This window comes from Salvelinus fontinalis, chromosome 24 (assembly GCF_029448725.1).
Source record: "Salvelinus fontinalis isolate EN_2023a chromosome 24, ASM2944872v1, whole genome shotgun sequence".
NCBI lineage: Eukaryota > Metazoa > Chordata > Actinopteri > Salmoniformes > Salmonidae > Salvelinus > Salvelinus fontinalis.
The window spans coordinates 5,436,498-5,459,917 of NC_074688.1; the positions used below are offsets into that span (position 1 = coordinate 5,436,498).

Consider the following 23,420-nt stretch of genomic DNA (forward strand, 5'->3'; position numbering starts at 1 on the left):
TGCACAACTATCGATATATTATATACTAGTTATCATACAAAGTATTCCTATAAGATATGTAATTTATTTGTTTGTTCTTTGTTTGTTCAAGCCTAAATGGTCAACAATGTTTTTTGTGTGTGTACTCCTATCATTTATTGCACCGTACAAAATAATCTGTACATTGTGTCGCAGTAAAAGAGGGGTCCATTCTAATCAGGAGCACTTTTAGTTTCCAAATCCACAGAGTTTACACCCAGAGGAGCGTTGCTTGTAGTGGCCCATCAACTGAAATCCAGTAATTTTTTTCATATTGGATATACATATTGCACCATACAAAATTATCTGTAAATTGTGTCACAGTAAAAGGGGGGGGTCCAATATACTCAGGAACACTTCTAGTTTCCAAACCCGGACTTTACTCCCAGAGGAGCGTTGATGCTCATTTGGTGGCTTTTATAGAGTGGCCCATCAACTTAAATCCAATCATTTTTTTTGTTGTGCTTTTGTACTTGTCTTTTGTATCAGATTCTACTAATCAGTTTATTAGTACAAACATGTTTGGTAGAACTGGGCTTAAACAAAGGCTTGCACACCTTGTGGTTCCTTAAGAGCAGGTCGGACCAGAATAAGTACTAGTTCCTAAGTCTGATTATTGTAGGTTTGGCTGTAAATAGTTTTTTGTTGTTGTTGTAATAAGCCCCTATTTTTACAGGTATTTTAACATACATTTCCATGTAAATAGTTTAGTTATTGTTCGTGATTAGTTTTTTTACAAGAGGTTGCTCGATTGTCTTAAATGCGATCATGGATTTTTTTTAACAGTTTCTCCAATATTGGCTTAAATGGGTTTTTCGTTTTTTCACTTCCCTCTGGAAAATAGATATTTCAAAGTAGCATCAAATAAAAATGAGCATTGACATTATTTCTGTATCCATGTGTCATCATGTTGTGTCTTTACTGAAATACAACTTACTTTAAATGTTGCATTCATGTTCATCAGCAACTCACTTAAGGAGCATTTCCACACCTGGATTGAGAAATCACTTGTCCATTATTCTTTTCAAAATTCTTCAAGCTCTGTCAAATTGGTTGTTGATCATTGCTAGACAACCATTTTCAGGTCTTGCCATAGATTTTAAAGTAGATTTCAGTCAAAACTGTAACTCGGCCAATCAGGAACATTCACGGTCTTCTTGATAAGCAACTCCAGTGTAGATTTGGCATTGTGTTTTAGGTTATTGTCCTGCTGAAAGGTGAATTAATCTCCCTGTGTCTGGTGGCAGTGCCAGATTTTCCTCTAGGTTTTTGCCTGTGCTTAACTCCATTCAGTTTTATTTTTTTTATCCTGAAAAACTCCTTAGTCCTTACGATTACAAGCACAGTCTTTTGTCCTATGGCCCCCGGCACATATCTCACACTTTGGAATCGCCCTCCTACATACTGCTGCAACATTACCATAAACCTGGCACCTGAAACAACATAGTGGATTTGGAACAAAATCTCTCACGGGATAACCTATATAGCTCAGCATGACTTTATCCTGCAAACACTCGGCATCAGAACTCAGAAGGACTGACAGGGTTTCCTCAGTCGCACCAAATGGCGTGCATCACAGACACCAGGGCTCCCCAACTTCAATTGATCCCCCTTAACACCTAAAACCCACCCCAGTTATCACTCCTTTCAATGGCGCTGGAGAGCAAAGCAGGACACCACTTTCATCTCGAAAAGCGCAGCGCCCTTTCCATCTGAGCAGAAGACACACAAAAAATCAACATGTCCACCTCTGGATACTTTGACCTAATTGACAGAAGCCAACTCCTTCTTCACCCAGACTGATACCACAAACGCGTAGGCCAAAGGCATGGATCCACTTTCTCCACTAATCGTACTCCCACTGTGCTAGAGTCAACTTGGAAATTTTCTCGGAAGCCTTCACCTCACCTGATGACGAAGGTTCTTTCTCCTCACTTTTGTCAGGATCAATTTCAAGTTCACTATCCATCGACTGCTCAGGGTCTTCAGGCGCATAACATGCATTTTTCTGTCCTGTACTTGACCCAAAGGAGAAAGTACTCTGTATTTTGCAGTCGGTTTGGGTTTGTACCTAGCGCCCTTCTTTCTGTCTCGATTCTTCTCGCCATCCACCCTCTTCCTCGCCCGGTCCTCGGACATGTCTTCCATCTCCTTGTGAGTGTTACGTTCCCCAGTTTCTGTGTTCTGTTTTGTATTTTAGTGTGTGTGTTTCAGGAGATGGCTCATGGAAGTACTCCCCAACCAGCTGATTGGTCTACCCCCAGGCTAATTGATGATTGGAGCTGACCCCGCCCCCTCGTCAAGAAGCAGTTGCCACCTGAAGATAAAAGCCAGTGTTCTGTTCAGTAGAAAGGAGATGAGAGAGAGAGAGGGTAGAGATAAGGAGTAGAGATGAGATAAGGAGTAGAGATGAGATAAGGAGTAGAGATGAGATAAGGAGTAGAGATGAGATAAGGAGTAGAGATGAGATAAGGAGTGGAGTTGAGAAAAGGAGTAGAGATGAGATAAGGAGTAGAGATGAGATGAGATAAGGAGTAGAGATGAGATGAGATAAGGAGTAGAGATGAGATAAGGAGTAGAGGTTTAGAGATTAGAGGGAGATTGAGAGAGAGAAAAATTTGATTGTGATATAGTGTTGGTTGTGTATCAGAAAGTGTGGTATGTACTGTTGTTGTTGGTAGCAGTTTTGCTATGTCCTGTGTTTGTGAGTGTTTGTGAAATCGTTAATAATTACTCTGTTTCATTTGTTCCCAGGGGGGAAGGAGAAGGCACTTTGGGAGTGCTTAGGCAAGAGGCCCGCGGGCATACATATACCCGTAGTATATTTACTGTCTAGGCACACTAGGTAAGAACTGGGCGGACCACCCCCTGTATTTTGGTTAGGGCACCAGGTGGTGCTAAGTTAGGTAAGTAAGTGGGTAGGCAGGTTAGATAGGAGAGGGGGAGCTTTGATATTTACTTTCTTTGCTTTGGTTCCGTCCAGCCCCTTTTCCCCATATTACCGTGTAAGAAAATAAATCCTAGTAAACGGTAAATTCTGCTTTTGTGTTATCCTTACTCGCACCTACAGTCCATACCTCTTGCACTTCAGAGAGTTGAGTTGTAGCAGGGAGTTGCGTTCCCTCTTCTCAGAGGCGTGCGTAACAGTGAGACTTCAGGAAACTCACTATCAAGCTTCCTGCTGCTGTCATGTTCCCTTAACAAACCCGCCCACTTTCGCATACGCTGAGTCATCCACCACGAAGCTATTGCACTATCCAGGGGATAGAATATAATACTTATTTTCCACCATAATTTCCAAATAAATTCATAAAAAATCCTAAAATGTGATTTCCTGGATTTTTTTCCCTCATTTTGTCTGTCATAGTTGAAGTGTACCTATGATGAAAATTACAGGCCTCTCTCATCTTTTTAAGTGGGAGAACTTGCACAATTGGTGGCTGACTAAATACTTTTTTGCCCCACTATATACTGTAGATTGAACTAGTTTTATGCAATTGCATGGCTCGTCAAGTGCTTAGTGATAGATCTTTAAACTTTGTGCACCTCCTTGAATCATCGCATACAATACCGATCATAGATTCTCAACTGAGCCCCACTGATGTTTTTCCCATTTTATTTTGTTTATCCTGATGTCACCTTAGAATAAACCTAAACTTCATTATCCCATCATATACACATGAGATATTACTAATTGAAACGGTGTGCAATCTACTCTGCAAATCCTCCTTTGCAAGAAGCAGGTCATAGCATAGCTCTATCGGCACAGTCCTGACAAAGAGGACATGTGAGATTGGGAGATGTGGAGCGAAGGGATTACATCCTCCGTTTCAGATGGAAGCAGACTCCCCATGGCAGTGCCCCCAATGACTGCAGCTGTTTGTTGTTGATGCTGTGCCAGTGCCAGATCCTCTGTTAGGTGAGATGCCTAATGTTGTCTTCATAACGACTTGGATCACTTCTCGGCATTCCATCACAAGAAAGCCTCATTTGTTTTCTCTGAAACCTGCAACATATATTAGATTAATAAGTATTATTTATCTCAATCTGTTGTATTAATATTTGTATCTGTGTGGGTGTGTGAGTGCATGCATGTGAGTGTTCCTCACCTGAGTGCTGTGGAGTATGACCCCAGGAGTGATTGGAAGCCCACTATGTTTGAGTCTCTCATACCCTGACCTCTCCACAACCAGTAATTTCAAAGACGACTCGCTCTTCTTTATCAGCATCACAACGTCCTCGAAGTACTCATTCTCGACATTCTGGCCATTCACCTCCACAACCACATCCCCTTCCCACAGTCCGGCCCTATGTCCTGAGCCCTTTACCACCACCTGGAGGACAAAAGAAAACTGTAACCGTGCCACTCATTTCTCATAGAACCATCTCAACACCTGCCCTCCTCATTATAGCGATGCATGTGGAAAACAACACAGCAGATCAATATCGGGAACTTTTGATTGATGATAGCTGTTACTCATTAGCACAACTTTGATTGGGGATGTTTCAAATGGCCTATTTATGTCAGGAAACATAATGATAGAGATTACAACAAATAAATGAGCGAGAGATCGATGATAAGGGCATTATGGTGTTGATGTTCGAAGGAATACCTGGCCTATGAAAGTCCCTGGCTCATGTTGAACACAGCCCAGATTAAACCCGAAGCCTGGTTCTTCTCTCTCGAGGACACAGAGTCTTGGACAAGGAAGTGAGCCATGCTCGTTTTTACTCAGCCCATCCTGAATCTCAGCGCAAGGGGACTGTGTCTTCCTCATCCTCTCTCCTTCTGGCAGACTGTCCTCATGGAATAGCAGGGGAGATAGACCCAACTGCGGTGGGGAACAGAATAGACTGTTTTTGACTGGGAAGGTATTTTTAGTTGACATAATTCTTAGACAATCTTGTATTTGGGGTCAGCATTGATCTCAGCAACATCTTAACATAATCATCATCTTACTGTCATTTCCTCGTGAGGTTCAATAAAATCAAATCCAGGAGAACTCAGAGGATCCTACTGACTACAGTATCAGTATTCTAACACCAGAACTCGCATAACTCCTCATTTCCAAACTGCACATGACCACCGTCCGCTTACACACCTGTGTGTAGAAGTCTCTTCCATGTATGGGCATGGTGGTGAGGCTAACCTGGTTGCCACTCTTCCTCACTGTCCTGACAATATCCTCATGCTCCATAGACTCTGTAGGCTGCCCATTGACCGCCAGCAGCAAGTCTCCATCCTGCATACCAGCCTCTTCTGCTGGACTCCCCACATCCACCTCACGGAGTAAGTTAGCTGGACCCAACAACAAACAATTCAGCTCAGCCAGCAGGTATAATGTTTATTACTTGTTATAAGCATGTACGAGTCTTTCTAATGTCCTATTACAAGGTTTGTAATGTGTATAGTATGTCTTTCTGTGCAGCACATTTTCTACGGACTTAAAATGACTGTTATTTAGTTAGGATCATTAAGAGATGATAATAAGATATTATAAGGTGGTCATAGTAGGTGCTTGTAACATGGTCATGCATGCTTATACAAATTGAAGTTTCTATCAAAAAAAGTGTATTGTTAGATGATGTGTGTGCATCATTCTCACCAATACGCCTCCCTGAAGTCAACCTCTCTTGTCGTAATAAGAAGCCGTATCCATCTGACCCCTGGACCAGATGCATCGTTGTGGGTCTGTGTGGCAGGTTGTGAGAGCCGGCCATGATAGGCAAGATGGGCAGTTTCCGTCGGATGTAGCTCGCTTCACTTTCTCTGTCGATGACTAGGATGGTCACATGGACGCTACATTTCTTCACCTGATCAGTACACAGAGATAAACTTGAGGGAGAAGTGAGGAACATGCTTGCACGTGCACACACACACACACACACACACACACACACACAGACATACTAAGACACATACTAAGACACATACAGAGACACACACACATCTGCCATGTGGGTTTGTTTACCAAGAGCAGTTCTGAGAAGGAGGGCCTGTCTGCTTACCATTTTACTGATAGCTGAATGGGTGAGCGTTGATACCATGGCACCGTTGATCCACACCAGTCTATCTCCGCTACGCACCCCTGCCCTCTTTGCAGGACCCTCACTTACTGTGCTCAACATGTATTGACCCTTCTGACCTGGAGAGATAAAAACAGACACAAACAAACATCTCCACAGAGATCCTCTCTTCGGCAATCAAATCTTATTTGTCACATACGCTGAATACAACAGAGGTGTAGACTCTACCGTGAAATGCTTACTTACGAGCTCTTTACCAACAAAACAGAGTTAAAAGTATGTAAAATAACAGTAAGATAACAATAACGAGGCTATGTACAAGGTACCGAGTCAATGTGCAGGGGTACGAGGTAGTTGAGGTAATTATGTTCGTGTAGGTAGGGGTAAAAGTGACTGGGCAATCAGGATAGATAATAAACAAAGTAGAAGCAGCATATGTGAAAAGTGTGAAAGTGTGTCTGTGTGCGTGTACAGTATGTGTGTGGCGTCAATATGCATGTGTGTGTTGGCGTATGTACAGTGCCTTCGGAAAGTATTCAGACCCCTTGACTTTTCCCACATTTTGTTAGGTTCCAGCCTTATTCTATAATGGATTAAATAGTTTTTTCCCCTCATCAATCTACACACAATACCCCATGATGACAAAGCAAAAACAGGTTTAGACATTTTTGCTAATTTAATACAAATAAAAAACAGAAATATTACATTTACATAAGTATTCAGACTCTTCACTCAGTATTTTGTTGAAGTACCTTTGGCAGCTATTACAACCTCGAGTCTTCTTGGGTATGACGTTACAAGCTTGGCACACCTGTATTTGGAGAGTTTCTCCCATTCTTCTCTGCAGATCATCTCAAGCTCTGTCAGGTTGGATGGGGAGCGTTGCTGCACAGCTATTTTCAGGTCTCTCCAGAGATGTTCGATCGGGTTCCAGTCCGGGCTCTGGCTGGGCCACTCAATGACATTCAGAGACATGCCCCGAAGCCACTCCTGCGTTGTCTTGGCTGTGTGCTTAGGGTTGTTGAACTGTTGGAAGGTGAACCGTCGCCCAGTCTGAGGTCCTGAGCACTCTGGAGCAGGTTTTCATCAAGGATCTCTCTGTACTTTGCTCCGTTCATCTTTGCCTCGATCCTGAAAAGTTTCCCAGTCCCTGCCGCTGAAAAATATCCCCACAGCATGTTCTGCCACCACCATCCTTCACCGTAGGGATGGTCTAAGGTTTCCTCCAGATGTGAGACTTGGCATTCAGGCAAAAGAATTCAATCTTGGTTTCATCAGACCAGACAATCTTGTTTCTCATGGTCTGAGAGTCTTTAGGTGCCTTTTGGCAAATTCCAAGCGGGCTGTCATGTGCCTTTTACTGAGGAGTGGCTTCCGTCTGGCCACTCTACCATAAAGACTTGATTGGTGGAGTGCTGCAGAGATGGTTGTCCTTCTAGAAGGTTCTCCCATCTCCACAGAGGAACTCTAGAGCTCTGTCAGAGTGGCCATCGGGTCCTCGGTCACCTCCCTGACCAAGGCCCTTCTCCCCCGATTGCTCAGTTTTGCCGGGCGGCCAGCTCAAGGAAGAGTCTTGGTGGTTCCAAACTTCTTCCATTTAAGAATGATGGAGGCCACTCTGTTCTTCGGGACCTTCAATGCTGCATACATGTTTTGGTACCCTTCCCCAGATTTGTGCCTCGCAACAATCCTGTCTCTATCACGTTTTAGGGATGACCCAGATGCAGACAGTGTCGAAGTAACAAAAGTTTATTACTAGAACAGGGGGCAGGCAAAACGACAGGTCAAGGTCAGGCAGAGGTCAGTAATCCAGATCAGAGTCCAAAAGGTACAGAATGGCAGGCAGTCTCAGGGTCAGGGCAGGCAGAGGTCAATAGTCCAGTGTGATGTGACAAGGTACAGAACGGCAGGCTCAGGTTCAGGGCAGGCAGAACGGGAGACTGTGAAACATGAGTTTGATTCTAGGCACATGAAAAGTGGGTTGTATACGAAGGGTACGGGGCAACAGAAGACAAACATCAGAGGGGCTAATGACCTTGTAGATGGGGAAAGGGCCGATGGACTTGTTTACGTGCTGCTGTGCGGTTTGTTGTTACTTTGTTGCTGACGTTACTTTGCTACCTGACAACTTTACGTTTTTTACGTTCAAATTTTTAATAGCCATTTTATATTTTTATTTTTCCCTCGCTCTACTTTTTCACCTCGGACGCTTTATCTGGACATGCACAGAACTATCTGCTTATGGTAAGGTTAGCCGTGCTGCAAGCCCAGCTTCAGATGCAATCGTTCGGCAAGGGTAAATGAAGTGAAGGAAAGGATGAAACAGCATCTATTTAACCAATAAGTACAGATAGTAGGATAAATCCCTTCGCACAGTCCACGCAGCCGGACAATTTTCTCTTGGCTTCTAGAAGGAAACGCTGTCGGAATGCTCAACCGGAGTCGCTCATTCAGCCGACAGAAACATTTAACCAGTTCTTCCCATTTAAGCAACGAGTCGGAGTCAGAGGCCGAGCCTTCTCTGGTCTCTCCTCCACCTGTTACGTGGTCTGAGCCGCCGAAGCCGGCCCACCATTAGCTCTGACAAATTGAAAACTGTAGTCATTGGCGACTCCATTACCTGCAGTATTAGACTTAAAAAGAATCATTCAGCGATCATACATTGTTTATCAGGGGGCAGGGCTACCGACGTGAAGGCTAATCTGAAAATGGTGCTGGCTAAGGCTAAAACTGGCGAGGGTAGAGGGTATAGGATTAATGTTATCCACGTCAGCACCAACGATGTTAGGATGAAACAGTCAGAGATCACCAAGTGCAACATAACTCCAGCGTTTAAATCAGCTAGAAAGATGTCGGCATTGAATAATTGTCTCTGGCCCCATCCCAGTTAGGGGGAGTGATGAGCTCTACAACTATATCTTTGGTTGAAAACTGTTTTCTGCCCCTCCAAAATATAGAAATGGTGGATAATTGGCCCTTTTTCTGGGACAAACAGGACCAAACCTGGCCTGCTGAGGAGTGACGGACTCCATCCTAGCTGGAGAGGTACCCTCATCTTATCTATCAACATAGACAGGGCTCTAACTCCTCTAGCGCCACAATGAGATAGGGTGCAGGCCAGGCAGCAGGCTGTTAACATGCCAGCTTAGTAGAGTCTGCCACTAGCACAGTCAGTGTAGTCAGCTGAGCTATCCCCATTGAGGCCGTATCTGTGCCTCGATCTAGATCGTGCAAAACTTACCATGGCTGTGTTTGCCTTAGTAATCTCACTGGAATAAAGACTTCCTCCATTCCTGTCATTATTGAAAGAGATTGTGAGATTTCACATCTCAAAATTGGGCTACTTAATGTAAGTAAGGCAGTTAGTCTTTTTTTTTTTACCCCTTTTCTCCCCAATTTTCGTGGTATCCAATTGTTAGTAATTACTATCTTGTCTCATCGCTACAACTTCCGTACAGGCTCGGGAGAGACGAAGGTCGAAAGCCACGCATCCTCCGAAACACAACCCAACCAAGCCGCACTGCTTCTTAACACAGCGCGCCTCCAACCCGGAAGCCAGGCACACCAATGTGTGGAGGAAACACCGTGCACCTGGCTACCTTGGTTAGCGCACACTGCGCCCGGCCCGCCACAGGAGTCGCTGGTGCGCGATGAGACAAGGATATCCCTACCGGCCAAACCCTCCCTAACCCGGACGACGCTAGGCCAATTGTGCGTCGCCCCACGGACCTCCCGGCTGCGACAGAGCCTGGGTGCGAACCCAGAGTCTCTGGTGGCGCAGCTAGCGCTGCGATGCAGTGCCCTAGACGACTGCGCCACCCGGGAGGACTCAAGGCAGTTATAGTCAATGAACTGATCACAACCTTGATGTGATTGGCCTGACTGAAACATGGCTTAAGCCTGAAGAATATACTATGTTAAATGAGGCCTCTCCTCCTGGTTACACTAGTGACTATATACCCGCATATCCTGCAAAGGCGGAGGTGTTGCTAACATTTACGACAGTAAATTTCAATTTACAAAAAAAAAACTGCATTTTTGTCTTTTGAGCTTCTAGTCATGAAATCTATGCAGTCTACTCAATCACTTTTTATAGCTACTGTTTACAGGCCTCCTGGGTCGTATACAGTGTTCCTTACTGAGTTCCCTGAATTCCTATCGGACCTTGTAGTCATGGCAGATAATATTCTAATTTTTGGTGATTTTAATATTCACGTGGAAAAGTCCACAGACCCACTCCAAAAGGCTTTCGGAGCCATCATCCAGTCAGTGGGTTTTGTTTAACATGTCTCTGGACAAGTTTTGTCCCGTGGAATAAATATTGTGGATCTTTTTTCCTCGTAATCCTGGTCTATCGGACCACCATTTTATTATGTTTGCAATCGCAACAAATAATCTGCTTAGAACTCAACCAAGGATCATCAAAAGCCGTGCGATAAATTCTCGGACAACTCAAAAATTCATGGATGCCCTTACAGACTCTCTCCACCTACCCAAGGACATCAGAGTACAAAAATCTGTTAACCACCTAACTGAGGAACTAAATTGAACCTCGCTTAATATCCTAGATGCAGTCGCAGCCCTAAAAAAAAAAATTGTCATGAGAAACTAGCTCCCTGGTATACAGAAAATACCAGAGCCCTGAAGCAAGCTTCCAGAAAATTGGAATGGAAATGGTGCTACCCAACTTGAAGTCTTCCGACTAGCTTGGAAAGACAGTACTGTGCGATATCGAAGAGCCCTCACTGCTGCTCGATCATCCTATTTTTCCAACTTAATTGAGGAGAATAAGAACAAGTCAACATTTATTTTTGATAGTGTAGCAAAGCTAGCTAAAGAGCAGCATTCCCCAAGAGAGGATGGCTTTCACTTCGGCAGTGATAAATTCATGAACTTCTTTCACGAAAAGATCATGATCATTAGAAAGCAAATTATGGACTTCTCTTTAAATCTGCGTATTTCTCCAAAGCTCAGTTGTCCTGAGTCTGCCCAACACTGCCAAGACCTACGATCAAGGGAGACACTCAAGTTTTTTAATCCTATATCTCCTGAGACATTCATGAAAACAGTAATGGTCTCTAAACCTTCAAGCTGTTGCGCAGCAAGTCACTGCCTTCCTGAAGACAAACAATGTATACGAAATGCCTCAGTCTGGTTTTAGACCCCATCATAGCACTGAGGTTGTGGTAAATTACCTTTAATTGGCGTCAGACCAAGGCTCTGCGTCTGTCCTCGTGCTCCTCGACCTTAGTGCTGCTTTTGACACCATCGATTTGGAGAGATTGGAAACCCAAATTGGTCTACACGGACAAGTTCTGGCCTGGTTTAGATCTTATCTGTCTGAAAGATATCAATTTGTCTCTGTGGATGGTTTGTCCTCTGACAAATCAACTGTAAGTTTCAGTGTTCCTCAAGGTTCCGTTTTAGGACCACTATTGTTTTCACTATATATTTTACCTCTTGGTGATGTCATTCAGAAACATAATGTTAACTTTCACTGCTATGCGGACGATACACAGCTGTATATTTCTATGAAACATGGTGAAGCTCCAAAATTGCCCTCCCTGGAAGCCTGTGTTACAGACATAAGGAAGTGGATGGCAGCAAATGTTTTACTTTTAAACTCGGACAAAACAGAGATGCCTTTTCTAGGTCCCAAGAAACAAAGAGATCTTCTGATCTGACAATTAATCTGATGATTGTACAGTCGTCTCAAATAAAACTGTGTAGAACCTCAGTGTTACTCTGGACCCTGATCTCTCTTTTGACGAACATATCAAGACTATTTCAAGGACAGCTTTTTTCCATCTATGTAACATATCAGAAACATTTTGTCCAAAAATAATGCAGAAATGTTAATCCATGCTTTTGTCACTTCTACATTAGACTACTGCAATGCTCTACTTTCCGGCTACCCGGATAAAGCACTAAATAAACTTCAGTTAGTGCTAAACACAGCTGATAGAATCTTGACTAGAACCAAAAAATGTGATCATATTACTCCAGTGCTAGCCTCTCTACGCTGGCTTCCTGTTAAGACTAGGGCTGATATCAAGGTTTTACTGCTAACCTACAAAGCATTACATGGGCTTGCGCCTACCTATCCCTCCGATTTGGTCCTGCCGTGCATACCTACACGTAGGCTACAGTCACAAGACGCAGAACTCCTTATTGTCCCTAGAATTTCTAAGCAAACAGCTGGAGGCAGGGCTTTCTCCTATAGAGCTACATTTTTATGGAATGATCTGCCTATCCTTGTGAGAGACGCAGACTCTGTCTCGACCTTTAAGTCTTTATTGAAGACTCATCTCTCAAATCAAATTTTATTTGTCATATACACATGGTTAGGAGATGTTAATGCGAGTGTAATGAAATGCTTGTGCTTCTAGTTCCGACAATGCAGTAATAACCAACGAGTAATCTAACCTAACAATTCCACAACTACTACCTTATACACACAAGTGTAAAGGGATAAAGAATATGTACATAAAGATACATGAATGAGTGATGGTACAGAACGGCATAGGCAAGATGCAGTAGATGGTATCGAGTACAGTATATACATATGAGATGAGTAATGTAGGGTATGTAAACATAAAAGTGCATAGTTTAAAGTGGCTAGTGATACATGTATTACATAAAGATGGCAAGATGCAGTAGATGATATAGAGTACAGTATATACATATACATTATATTAAGTGGCATTGTTTAAAGTGGCTAGTGATACATTTTTGATCAATTTCCATCAATTTCCATTATTAAAGTGAGCTGGAGTCGAGTCAGTATGTTGGCAGCAGCCACTCGATGTTAGTGGTGGCTGTTTAACACTCTGATGGCCTTGAGATAGAAGCTGTTTTTCAGTCTCTCGGTCCCTGCTTTGACGCACCTATACTGACCTCGCCTTCTGGATGATAGCGGGGTGAACAGGCAGTGGCTCGGGTGGTTGTTGTCCTTGATGATCTTTATGGCCTACCTGTGACATCGGGTGGTGTAGGTGTCCTGGAGGGCAGGTAGTTTGCCCCCAGTGATGCGTTGTGCAGACCTCACTACCCTCTGGAGAGCCTTACGGTTGTGGGCGGAGCAGTTGCCGTACCAGGTGGTGATACAGCCCGACAGGATGCTCTCGATTGTGCATCTGTAGAAGTTTGTGAGTGTTTTTGGTGACAAGCCGAATTTCTTCAGCCTCCTGAGGTTGAAGAGGCGCTGCTGCGCCTTCTTCACAACGCTGTCTGTGTGGGTGGACCAATTCAGTTTGTCCGTGATGTGTACGCCGAGGAACTTAAAACTTACTACCCTCTCCACTACTGTCCCGTCGATGTGGATAGGGGGGCGCTCCCTCTGCTGTTTCCTGAAGTCCACAATCATCTCCTTTGTTTTGTTGACGTTGAGTGTGAGGTTATTTTCCTGACACCACACTCCGAGGGCCCTCACCTCCTCCCTGTAGGCCGTCTCGTCGTTGTTGGTAATCAAGCCTACCACTGTAGTGTCGTCCGCAAACTTGATGATTGAGTTGGAGGCGTGCATGGCCACGCAGTCGTGAGTGAACAGGGAGTACAAGAGAGGGCTCAGAACGCACCCTTGTGGGGCCCCAGTGTTGAGGATCAGCGGGGTGGAGATGTTGTTACCTACCCTCACCACCTGGGGGCGGCCCGCCAGGAAGTCCAGTACCCAGTTGCACAGGGCGGGGTCGAGACCCAGGGTCACGAGCTTGATGACGAGTTTGGAGGGTACTATGGTGTTAAATGCTGAGCTGTAGTCGATGAACAGCATTCTCACATAGGTATTCCTCTTGTCCAGATGGGTTAGGGCAGTGTGCAGTGTGGTTGCGATTGCGTCGTCTGTGGACCTATTGGGGCGGTAAGAAAATTGAAGTGGGCCTAGGTTGTCAGGTAGGGTGGAGGTGATATGGTCCTTGACTAGTCTCTCAAAGCACTTCAAGATGACGGAAGTGAGTGCTACGGGGCGGTAGCCGTTTAGCTCAGTTACCTTAGCTTTCTTGGGAACAGGAACAATGGTGGCCCTCTTGAAGCATGTGGGAACAGCAGACTGGGATAAGGATTGATTGAATATGTCTGTAAACACACCAGCCAGCTGGTCTGCGCATGCTCTGAGGACGTGGCTGGGAATGCCGCGAGGGTTAACACGTTTAAATGTTTTACTCACGTCGGCTGCAGTGAAGGACAGTCCGCAGGTTTTGGTAGCGGACCGTGTCAGTGGCACTGTATTGTCCTCAAAGTGAGCAAAGAAGTTATTTAGTCTGTCCGGGAGCAAGACATCCTGGTCCGCGACGGGGCTGGTTTTCTTTTTGTAATCCGTGATTGACTGTAGACCCTGCCACATACCTCTTGTGTCTGAGCAGTTGAATTGCAACCCTACTTTGTCTCTATACTGACGCTTAGCTTGTTTGATTGCCTTGCAGAGGGAATAGCTACACTGTTTGTATTCGGTCATGTTTCCGGTCACCTTGCCCTGATTAAAAGCAGTGGTTCGCGCTCTCAGTTTCACACGAATGCTGCCATCAATCCACGGTTTCTGGTTTGGGAATGTTTTAATAGTTGTTGTGGGTACGACATTACCGATGCACTTTCTAATGAACTCGCTCACCGAATCAGCGTATTCGTCAATGTTGTTGTTGGATGCAATGCGGAACATATCCCAATCCATGTGATCGAAGCAGTCTTGAAGCGTGGAATCAGTTTGGTCGGACCAGCGTTGAACAGAACTGAGCGCGGGAGCTTCTTGTTTTAGTTTCTGTCTGTAGGCTGGAAGCAACAAAATGGAGTTGTGGTCAGCTTTTCTTAAAGGAGGGCGGGGGAGGGCCTTATATGCGTTGCGGAAGTTCGAATAACAATGATCCAGGGTTTTACCAGCCCTGGTTGCGCAATCGATATGCTGATAGAATTTAGGGAGTCTTGTTTTCAGATTAGCCTTGTTAAAATCCCCAGCTACAATGAATGCAGCCTCAGGATATGTGGTTTCCAGTTTACATAGAGTCAAATAAAGTTTGTTCAGGGCCATCGATGTGTCTGCTTGGGGGGGAATATATATGGCAGAGATTATAATCGATGAGAATTCCCTTGGTAGATAATGCGGTCGACATTTGATTGTGAGGAATTCTAAGTCAGGTGAGAAGAAGGACTTGAGTTCCTGTATGTTGTTATGATCACACCACGTCTCGTTAATCATAAGACATACCCCCCCGCCCCTCTTCTTACCAGAAAGATGCTTATTTCTGTCGGCGCGATGCGTGAAGAAACCAGCTGGCAGCACCGACTCCGATAGCGTCTCTCGAGTGAGCCATGTTTCCGTGAAGCAAAGAACGTTGCAGTCTCTGATGTCTCTCTGGAAGGCAACCCTTGTTCGGATTTCATCAACCTTGTTGTCAAGAGACTGGGCATTGGCGAGTAGTATGCTAGGGAGTGGTGCGCGATGTGCCCGTCTCCGGAGCTTGACCAGAAGACCGCTCCGTTTACCCCTTTTACGGCGACGTTGTTTAGGTTCGCCGGCTGGGATCAGATCCATTGTCCTGGGTGGCAAAACACAGGATCCGCTTCGGGAAAGTCATATTCCTGGTCGTAATGATGGTGAGTGCTTTGTCCAAAGTGGGTGGGGTTATATCCTGCCTGGTTGGCCCTGTCTGGGGGTATCGTCAGATGGGGCCACAGTGTCTCCCGACCCCTCCTGTCTCAGCTTCCAGTATTTATGCTGCAGTAGTTTGTGTCGGCGGGCTAGGGTCAGTCTGTTATATCTGGAGTATTTCTCCTGTCTTGTCCGATGTCCTGTGTGAATTTAAGCATGCTCCCTCTAATTCTCTCCCTCTGTACACTCCCTGCAGTGATGATGTAACCCAGGAAGGAGATATGGAGCGATGGAATTTTCAATTCTCTGCTTTCACAAAAAGCTGGTTCTCCAGGAGGCGTTGGAGAACCTGTCAGACGTGGAGCACATGTTCTCGGCCGGAGCGGGAGAAGACGAGGAAGTCGAGGTAGACGAAAACGAACTGGATCAACATGTTGCGGAGAACATCATTAACCAGTGCCTGGAACACAGCTGGGGCGTTGGTAAGGCCAAAATGCATGACCAGATACTCATAGTGACCACTGGTTGTGTTGAAGGCAGTCTTCCACTCACCCCCTTCCCGTATCCGCATCAGGTGGTAGGTGTCCATAGGTCCAGCTTGGAGAACACGGTGGCCCCCTGGAGAGGCTTTGAAAGCCGAGGAGATGAGTGGTAGCAGGTAGCGGTTCATCACTGTGATGTCGTTGAGGCCCCGGTAGTCGATGCACAGGCGCGGGGTTTTGTCCTTCTCCACAAAGAAGAACCCTGCGGAGGTGGGGGAGGCAAAAGGACAGATGAACCCTGCAGCTAGGGAATCCTCAATGTATGTCTCCATAGCCTTGGTCTCTGTCCCCGGGGCGGAGTGGTGCCTGGGAAAAGGTCAATCCCGCATTCATAGGGTCGGTGCGGCGGAAGAAAAATGGCCGGGCCTTACTGAACACGGAGAGGTCGGAGAGGTCAGGAACAACTTCCAAGCCCCCAGAAAGACGTCCCGGGGCAGGCTGCGCTGACTTCAGGCATTGAGCATGGCACCAGCAGTCCAGTCAATGATGGGATTGTGTCACTGGAGCCAAGAGAATCCCAATACCACAGGAACCTGAGGAGACTTAACCTCACTGGTGTAGGGGGCAGTATTTTCACGTCTGAATGAAAAGCGTGCCCAGAGTAAACTGCCTGCTACTCAGGCCCAGAGGCTAGGATATGCATATTATTAGTGGATTTGGATAGAAAACACTCTGACGTTTCTAAAACTGTTTGAATGATGTCTGTGAGTATAACAGAACTCATATGGCGGGCGAAAACCTGCAAAAAATCCAACAGGGAAGTGGGAAATCTGAGGTTTGTAGTTTTTCAAGTGAATGCCTATCCAATATACTGTGTCTATGGGGTCAGATTCCACTTCCTAAGTTTCCACTAGATGGCAACAGTCTTTGGAACGTTGTTTTAGGCTTCTACTGTGAAGGGGGAGAGGATACGAGCTGTTTGAATCAGGGCTCAAGCTGAAAGCCTTTAGTTTAGTCACGCGAGTTCCGTTCCTTTTAATTTCTAAAGACAAAGGAATTGTCCGGTTGGAATATTATTGAAAATGTATGATAAAAACATTCTAAAGATTGATTACATACATCGTTTGACATGTTTCTACGAACTGTAATGGAACGTTTTTTGACTTTCCGTCTGGACTTAGTGCCCGCGTCTTGTGCATTTGAATTACTGGACTAAACGCGTGAACAAAAGGAGGTATTTGGACATAAAGATGAACTTTATCGAACAAAACAAACATTTGTTGTCTAACATGGAGACCTGGGAGTGCCATCAGATATCGATATCATAAGGTGAATGCACCAATTTGTAAGTCGCTCTGGATAAGAGCGTCTGCTAAATGACTTAAATGTAAATGTAAATGTAAGATCATCAAAGGTAAGTGATTCATTTTAACGTTATTTCTGACTTTTGTGACACCTCTCTTGGTTGGAAAATGGCTGTATGGTTTACTGTGGCTAGGCGCTGATCTAACCTAATCGCACGGTGTGCTTTTGCCATAGAGCCTTTTATAAATCTGACACAGCGGTTGGATTTACAAGAAGTTTATCTTTAAAATGGTGTATAATACTTGTATGTTTGAGGAATTGTAATTATGGGATTTCTGTTGTTTTGAATTTGGCGCCCTGCAATTTCACTGGCTGTTGTCGAGGACGCTACACCAGAGAGGTTAATAAGCAGGAATTGGATCATCTCGCTGTGGTTCCCTGACACACCTAGGTTGATGGGGGTGGTATTGTGGGTAACCCGGCCTATAGAGCGCCCGTCCACTGCTCTAACGTCCATGAGAATGGAAAGGGGCTGCAGCAAAATGGCATGAAAAGGTGGTGCGAGTACAGGGAGAGGAAAAGTTATCCGTATGGCCCACCAGAGTACTCGCTCCTACCGGTGAGCTTGGTCTTTTAGTGGACAGGTGGAGACAAAATTACCAGTAGTCCCGCAATACAGGCAAATCTTAGTGTGAAGCCTGTATAGCTGTTCGGCTGGAGACAACCTAGCTCTACCTAGTTGCATTGTCTCGGGAAGAGGTGAATCGGCAGACTTCGGAGACTCTCGGGGGAACTCAGGTAGCCTTGGGTTCTCTCGGTAACGGAGGCGACGGGGACCTCCGGGATGCCTCGGAGGCGAGGTGGAATCTCCTCTCTTCTCCTTCATTCATTCCCGTAGTTGCCCATCGATCCGAATGGTCAAGGCCATGAGCAAGTCAAGATCCGTTGGTAGTTCCCGGGCTGCAAGCGCGTCCTTTACTTCCTCCGAAACTCTGTGCAGGAACATGTCGAACAGTGCTTCCAGGTTCCGGCACTCTCAGCTGCCAACGTGCAGAAATCCACCGCATAGTCTGCCACCACACTGCGGGAGTCCGAAGCTGGAGTATCTTCCAGGCAGCCTCTCTCCCGGACAATGGAGCATCAAAACTTTCTTTACCTCCGCCACGAACTCCTCCAGACTGAAGCATACGGCCGACTGTTGTTCCCATACTGCCGTTGGCCAGGCGAGAGCCCTCGCAGACATTAGCATGACGAGGTACGCTATCCTAGAGCGGTCCGAGGGGAAGGAGGAGGGCTGCAATTCGATGATAAGGGAACACTGAGCGAGAAATGCCCGACACGTGCTCGACTCCATCGAAGCATTCCGGGGGAGGTAAGCAGATTTCCCAGTAAACCGGGGTGGTCCGGGGAGGCGTTGCTGGTAACAGCCAGGTTACTGAGGGGCTGGGAGGTTAACGTCATGGTAGGCTGCCTAACAGACAATCCGTGGAATTGCTCCAGCAATGTGTTCAACGCTCGGTCATGGCGTTCGGCCAAGGTCTGGAACCCTTCCATAAGACCACAAAGCAACTCCTCGTGCCTTCCAATGGTGGCTCCTTGGGGGGAGCTGGTGTTGCGGAACTGGTCCGAGTCTGCTGGGTCAGTCATGGCCAGTTCCTACTATCACGTTTTAGGGAAAACCCAGATGCAGACAGTGTTGAAGTAACAAAAGTTTATTACTAGAACAGGAGGCAGGCAAAACGACAGGTCAAAGGCAGGCAAAGGTCGGTAATCCAGATCGGAGTCCCCTAAAGTACAGAAAGGCAGGCAGTCTCAGGGTTAGGGCAGGCAGAGGTCAATAATCCAGTGTGATGTGACAAGGTACAGAATGGCAGGCAGGCTTAGGGTCAGGGCAGGCAGAATGGTCAAAACTGGGAAAACTAGAAACAGACAGGAGCAAGGGGGACAACACTGGTACGTTTGACGAACAAAACGAACTGGCAACAGACAGAGAACACAGGTATAAATACACTGGGGATAATGGGGAAGATGGGCGACACCTGGAGGGGGGTGGAGACAATCACAAGGACAGGTGAAACAGATCCAAGTGTGGCAGCCTCAGAGCTCTACGGACAATTCCGACCTCATGGTTTCCTTTTTGCTCTGACATGCACTGTCAACTGTGGGGCCTTATATAGACAGGTGTGTGCCTTTCCAAATGATGTCCAATCAATAGAATTTACCACAGGTGGACTCCAATCTAGTAGAATGGGAGAACCCTTTTTGGTTCCAGGTAGAACCCTTTACACAGAAGGTTCTACATGGAACCCAAAAGAGTTCTACCTGGAACAAAAAAGGGTTCCCACCTGGAACCAAAAAGGGTTCTCCTATGGGGATAGCCGAAGAACCCTTTTGGAACCCTATTTTCTAAGAGCGAAGTCAAGATGCTCTCAATGGTGAAGCTCAGGGCCCATGCCAAATATTTTCAGTCTCATAATCATACTACGCAGGTCTTAAAATTTACATTAACTCTGCACAAGATTTTGATATTGAAAAGATGAGAAAGATGCCAGAGTTTGATTGAGTGGCAAACATCTCATCATCTCTCGACCGTCTCCCGACTAATCCTAAATCAACCTAGGTTGATAACCTGGGTTCAATTCCACAGTTCGCCATTTCTCAAATTTGACTCCACGCTTTTCTGTCTTTCTGTCTCCCCCGCTCTCCTTCCTACTGTTTGGCAAATCATCTGCAAAAAAAGATTACGGAATTAATAATTCAGAACTACCTTCAATGGGGATGATGCTGATTCCCAGACCTAAGACAGGGTCTCTGGTGATGTGACACAGCCTGGGCCGGAAACACGTCTCCCCTCTGTAAGTCCTGGTCAGAGCCTGGAGGTCTAGTCCCTGGGCCAGCGCCTCCTTATACTCCTCCCCCTTCAGAACCAGCAGGAACAGCTGCAGCCCACACGCCTGGATCTTCTGCACCACCTGTCAATCCGAGAAGAACATGCTGCAGCTAAGAAACAAAGACTCTGTTTAGACCAAGCAGGTAAGCCTTGTCTGAGCCAGAATGGCTCATAGGGCAGGAGCCTGTTTATGTAGTGTGTGGCAGCTTTATGTGCAGAGGACACTGTCGGAGACATTGTAAGAGAAGAGGTTCTCTCAGATCTCTTAAAGTCTGGTTCTGACCCACATGTGATGAAGCAGACCCACATTACATACAGAACTCACATCTGTGTGCCAAAGCTTTAAGAAATGTGTGCACAATGATTCCACTGGCATAACGGTATGTCTGGTTCTCACCCTGGGGAACTCCATGTTGTCGACAAAGTCCTCGTTGACCTCCAGCACACGGTCCCCGTCCATGAGCCCACTGAGCGCTGCAGGACTCCACGGATCCACCTGGCGGACAACATAGCCCTGGCAGCTCCTCTCCATACGCAGATGGAAGCCAAAACTCTGGCCCTCTTTGCACTTTATCTGGCACAGGCGGGGTACCGGACTGGGGTCTGGCTCTGGAGGGCAAGACAAAACACTGCCATTGACATAGCATGGGCATTGTGTGTGGATACCTAAAGAAGTCAGGCTTATCTTGAGTACTATGATTGATGAACTACTGTTAGTCAGACCATCTTCCATTCGTTGGGAAATGATGGATGATTTTGGATGTGTTCGTTCTCAAACCTTACCAGGGTCGTCTGAGATGACCAAGGCTGGATTGTCGATCCCCTCTTTCGGATTGAAGGTGAATCTTTGAGTAAGGAAAATAAAAAGGTTTTAAACATGAATTGGCTTTAAGGATGTGTGTTAAGGACATATTCGCTAATGTCCTATTTTGTATTATGACAATTGTCTCTAGTCCAATTCATAGCCATCAAAAAAACAAAAAAAACGTACCTTGGAAATTCCATTGCATCCTCAAGACCTAGAATGACAGAAAAAATAAAAATCCCTCAAGTTTGTTTTCTCCGCAGTAATGATTCCAGGAATGACCTTCTCCCTGTGGCTATGTGTCCTTGGTCCAAACATCCAGGTTACTCATCTCCAAATGAAATCCAGTGCCTTCAGAAAGTATTCAGCCTGTAACACAACAAAATGTGGAATAAGTCAAGGGGTATGAATACTTTCTGACGGCACTGTATGTTCACCAGGCCCTGTCCGGACACAATCAAAGGTGATCATTAGCTCAGAGATATAACGTCTCTCCAGCGTCCAGCCCTTCTATTTTTCTATGTTGAGCTGTACAGTAAATGTCCTTACAGATTACTTTGATGAATGAATCGTAGTGAGAGAAACTTCTGTCGCAGCATAGCATTTGAGAGGCACAGTCAAGTCATTCATTACTTATTACTGTAACGTCATTCTAAGGTTTGGCTTCGTCTTTCATCATGAATATCCTAACCTGGCCTAATGACTAACATTAGGATGAGGAGGACACTCACACGCCCCAGCATGCCAGTCCTTATACAAGAATTTCTCATTTTTATACAGAATTCATCCCTTCCCCTCCTGCTCGACTGTTGCGCGCGCACACACACACACACACACACACACACACACACACACACACACACACAGAGAGACGACAGACAGAGAGAGACGACACACACCCACATTCAACCTCTTGGCAAGGAGAGATCTGTGCAGGCTGTCAGGTTGTTAGTGGTGATATCTGCAGTGTCATGTTCCCAGCTATCTGCTGACTGTCATTATTCTAGCTGTGGCGGGACCGGACAGCTTTCATCACAGGGCTTTTTATTAAAGGAATGCTACCTTTTTTCATTCTCTATTATAGGTAGACCTAGAAAGGACTGCCCATGTTGTATGTTGACTATCAACATGTTTATTTTGGATTCAGCAGTCAATGTAGGCTAGCATATTCATGTGTGCTGAGGGGGTAGCAGTTAACAATTCATTATTCATCCAAAAAAAACACAAAAAATATACAATACAGTCTTCATTTTCATTTTAGAATCAAACTTGTTACTTCGTAGCACTGTCACACAGCACAGAAGGCTACCTTTAATCACCAATGATTAAAACACACTTTAAAACACACTCACAAGGCTATTGTAATGTAAAATGCTATTCGAATATCCAAATCTCATATTGTGTACTCGTTCGATTTCTAACGCAAGACCAGCCTTGGGAAACGGAGAAGCATGTCTGTGTCTTGACATTGAAAACAATGGAGACTGGTCTTTAGAAAGGCCTTGCGCCAAAACGGGTACATTGAACATTATATCCTCTTGTCCTTGTGTCTAGACGTAGAAAAACAGACTCTTACCTGTGGTGTACCTCATGGCTGCTGTCTGTCCTTGTTTCTGGACGTCCTCCTGGCTGCCCGACGTTGTGTGGAGGTGCAAGGTGCACAGCAGATTGGGACGTTAAGATTCCTCTGTTATGTCAGCATTTGAGACGGTAACTCCTTCTTCCTCCACCATAACACTAGGCCTCCTAGGCTTAATGTTTAGCTAACCTGTGACCAGACCTGGTAACCCATCACAACACTAAACACTCCCCAGGTTTCTTAGATAAGTGCTATCATAAAATGGTTTACGAGCTTGAACAACTTTAAGCTGATACCAACAATTTGACAATATTGACTACACTGTTAAGGCCACTGGGGGTCATGAGTGCTACACTGCAGGTGAAAGAATGGTTCAAAACGTTTGGTTGATTAGTGGCACAATGAGACTAAAACAGCAATGAGGCTATCTGGAAATGCTATGAGGATCTAGGTTAGCCCTCAGGTTTCAATGTGTTGGTGCGGGGACCTTGAGTAGATCATTGTCCATTCTAAACCTGATGTAATTCATTTCAAAATAGACCCACTGTAATGACATTGATTTGGACTTTGAAGTTAATGGGTGATCTTCAATTCATTTAATAAAAGTGCACATTACTTCTCTATATTGTGGCGAGAGCAAAAAAGTAATCCTATTGGTCAATAAACTATGATTATTTATTTTTTTGTAAGCAAAGGAGGTTTGATGATGCAGCACAGCACAGCCTGCACTGAAT

General features: G+C 45.4%; 1 protein-coding gene across 1 annotated transcript; it reads right to left on the bottom strand.

Annotated features, from left to right (window-relative positions):
* Positions 1-3,617: 3,617 nt before the first annotated feature.
* On the bottom strand, positions 3,618-22,824 carry nherf4a (NHERF family PDZ scaffold protein 4a). Its single transcript, XM_055879483.1, has 11 exons — positions 22,684-22,824; positions 21,294-21,476; positions 21,086-21,147; positions 20,700-20,911; positions 20,180-20,384; positions 6,028-6,164; positions 5,625-5,832; positions 5,121-5,317; positions 4,632-4,850; positions 4,128-4,352; positions 3,618-4,024 (listed from the first exon to the last, which is right to left on the bottom strand). The coding sequence occupies exons 2-11, from the start codon at positions 21,305-21,307 to the stop codon at positions 3,992-3,994; spliced, it is 1,512 nt and encodes a 503-aa protein (XP_055735458.1). The 5' UTR covers positions 21,308-21,476; positions 22,684-22,824; the 3' UTR covers positions 3,618-3,991.
* Positions 22,825-23,420: the final 596 nt, after the last annotated feature.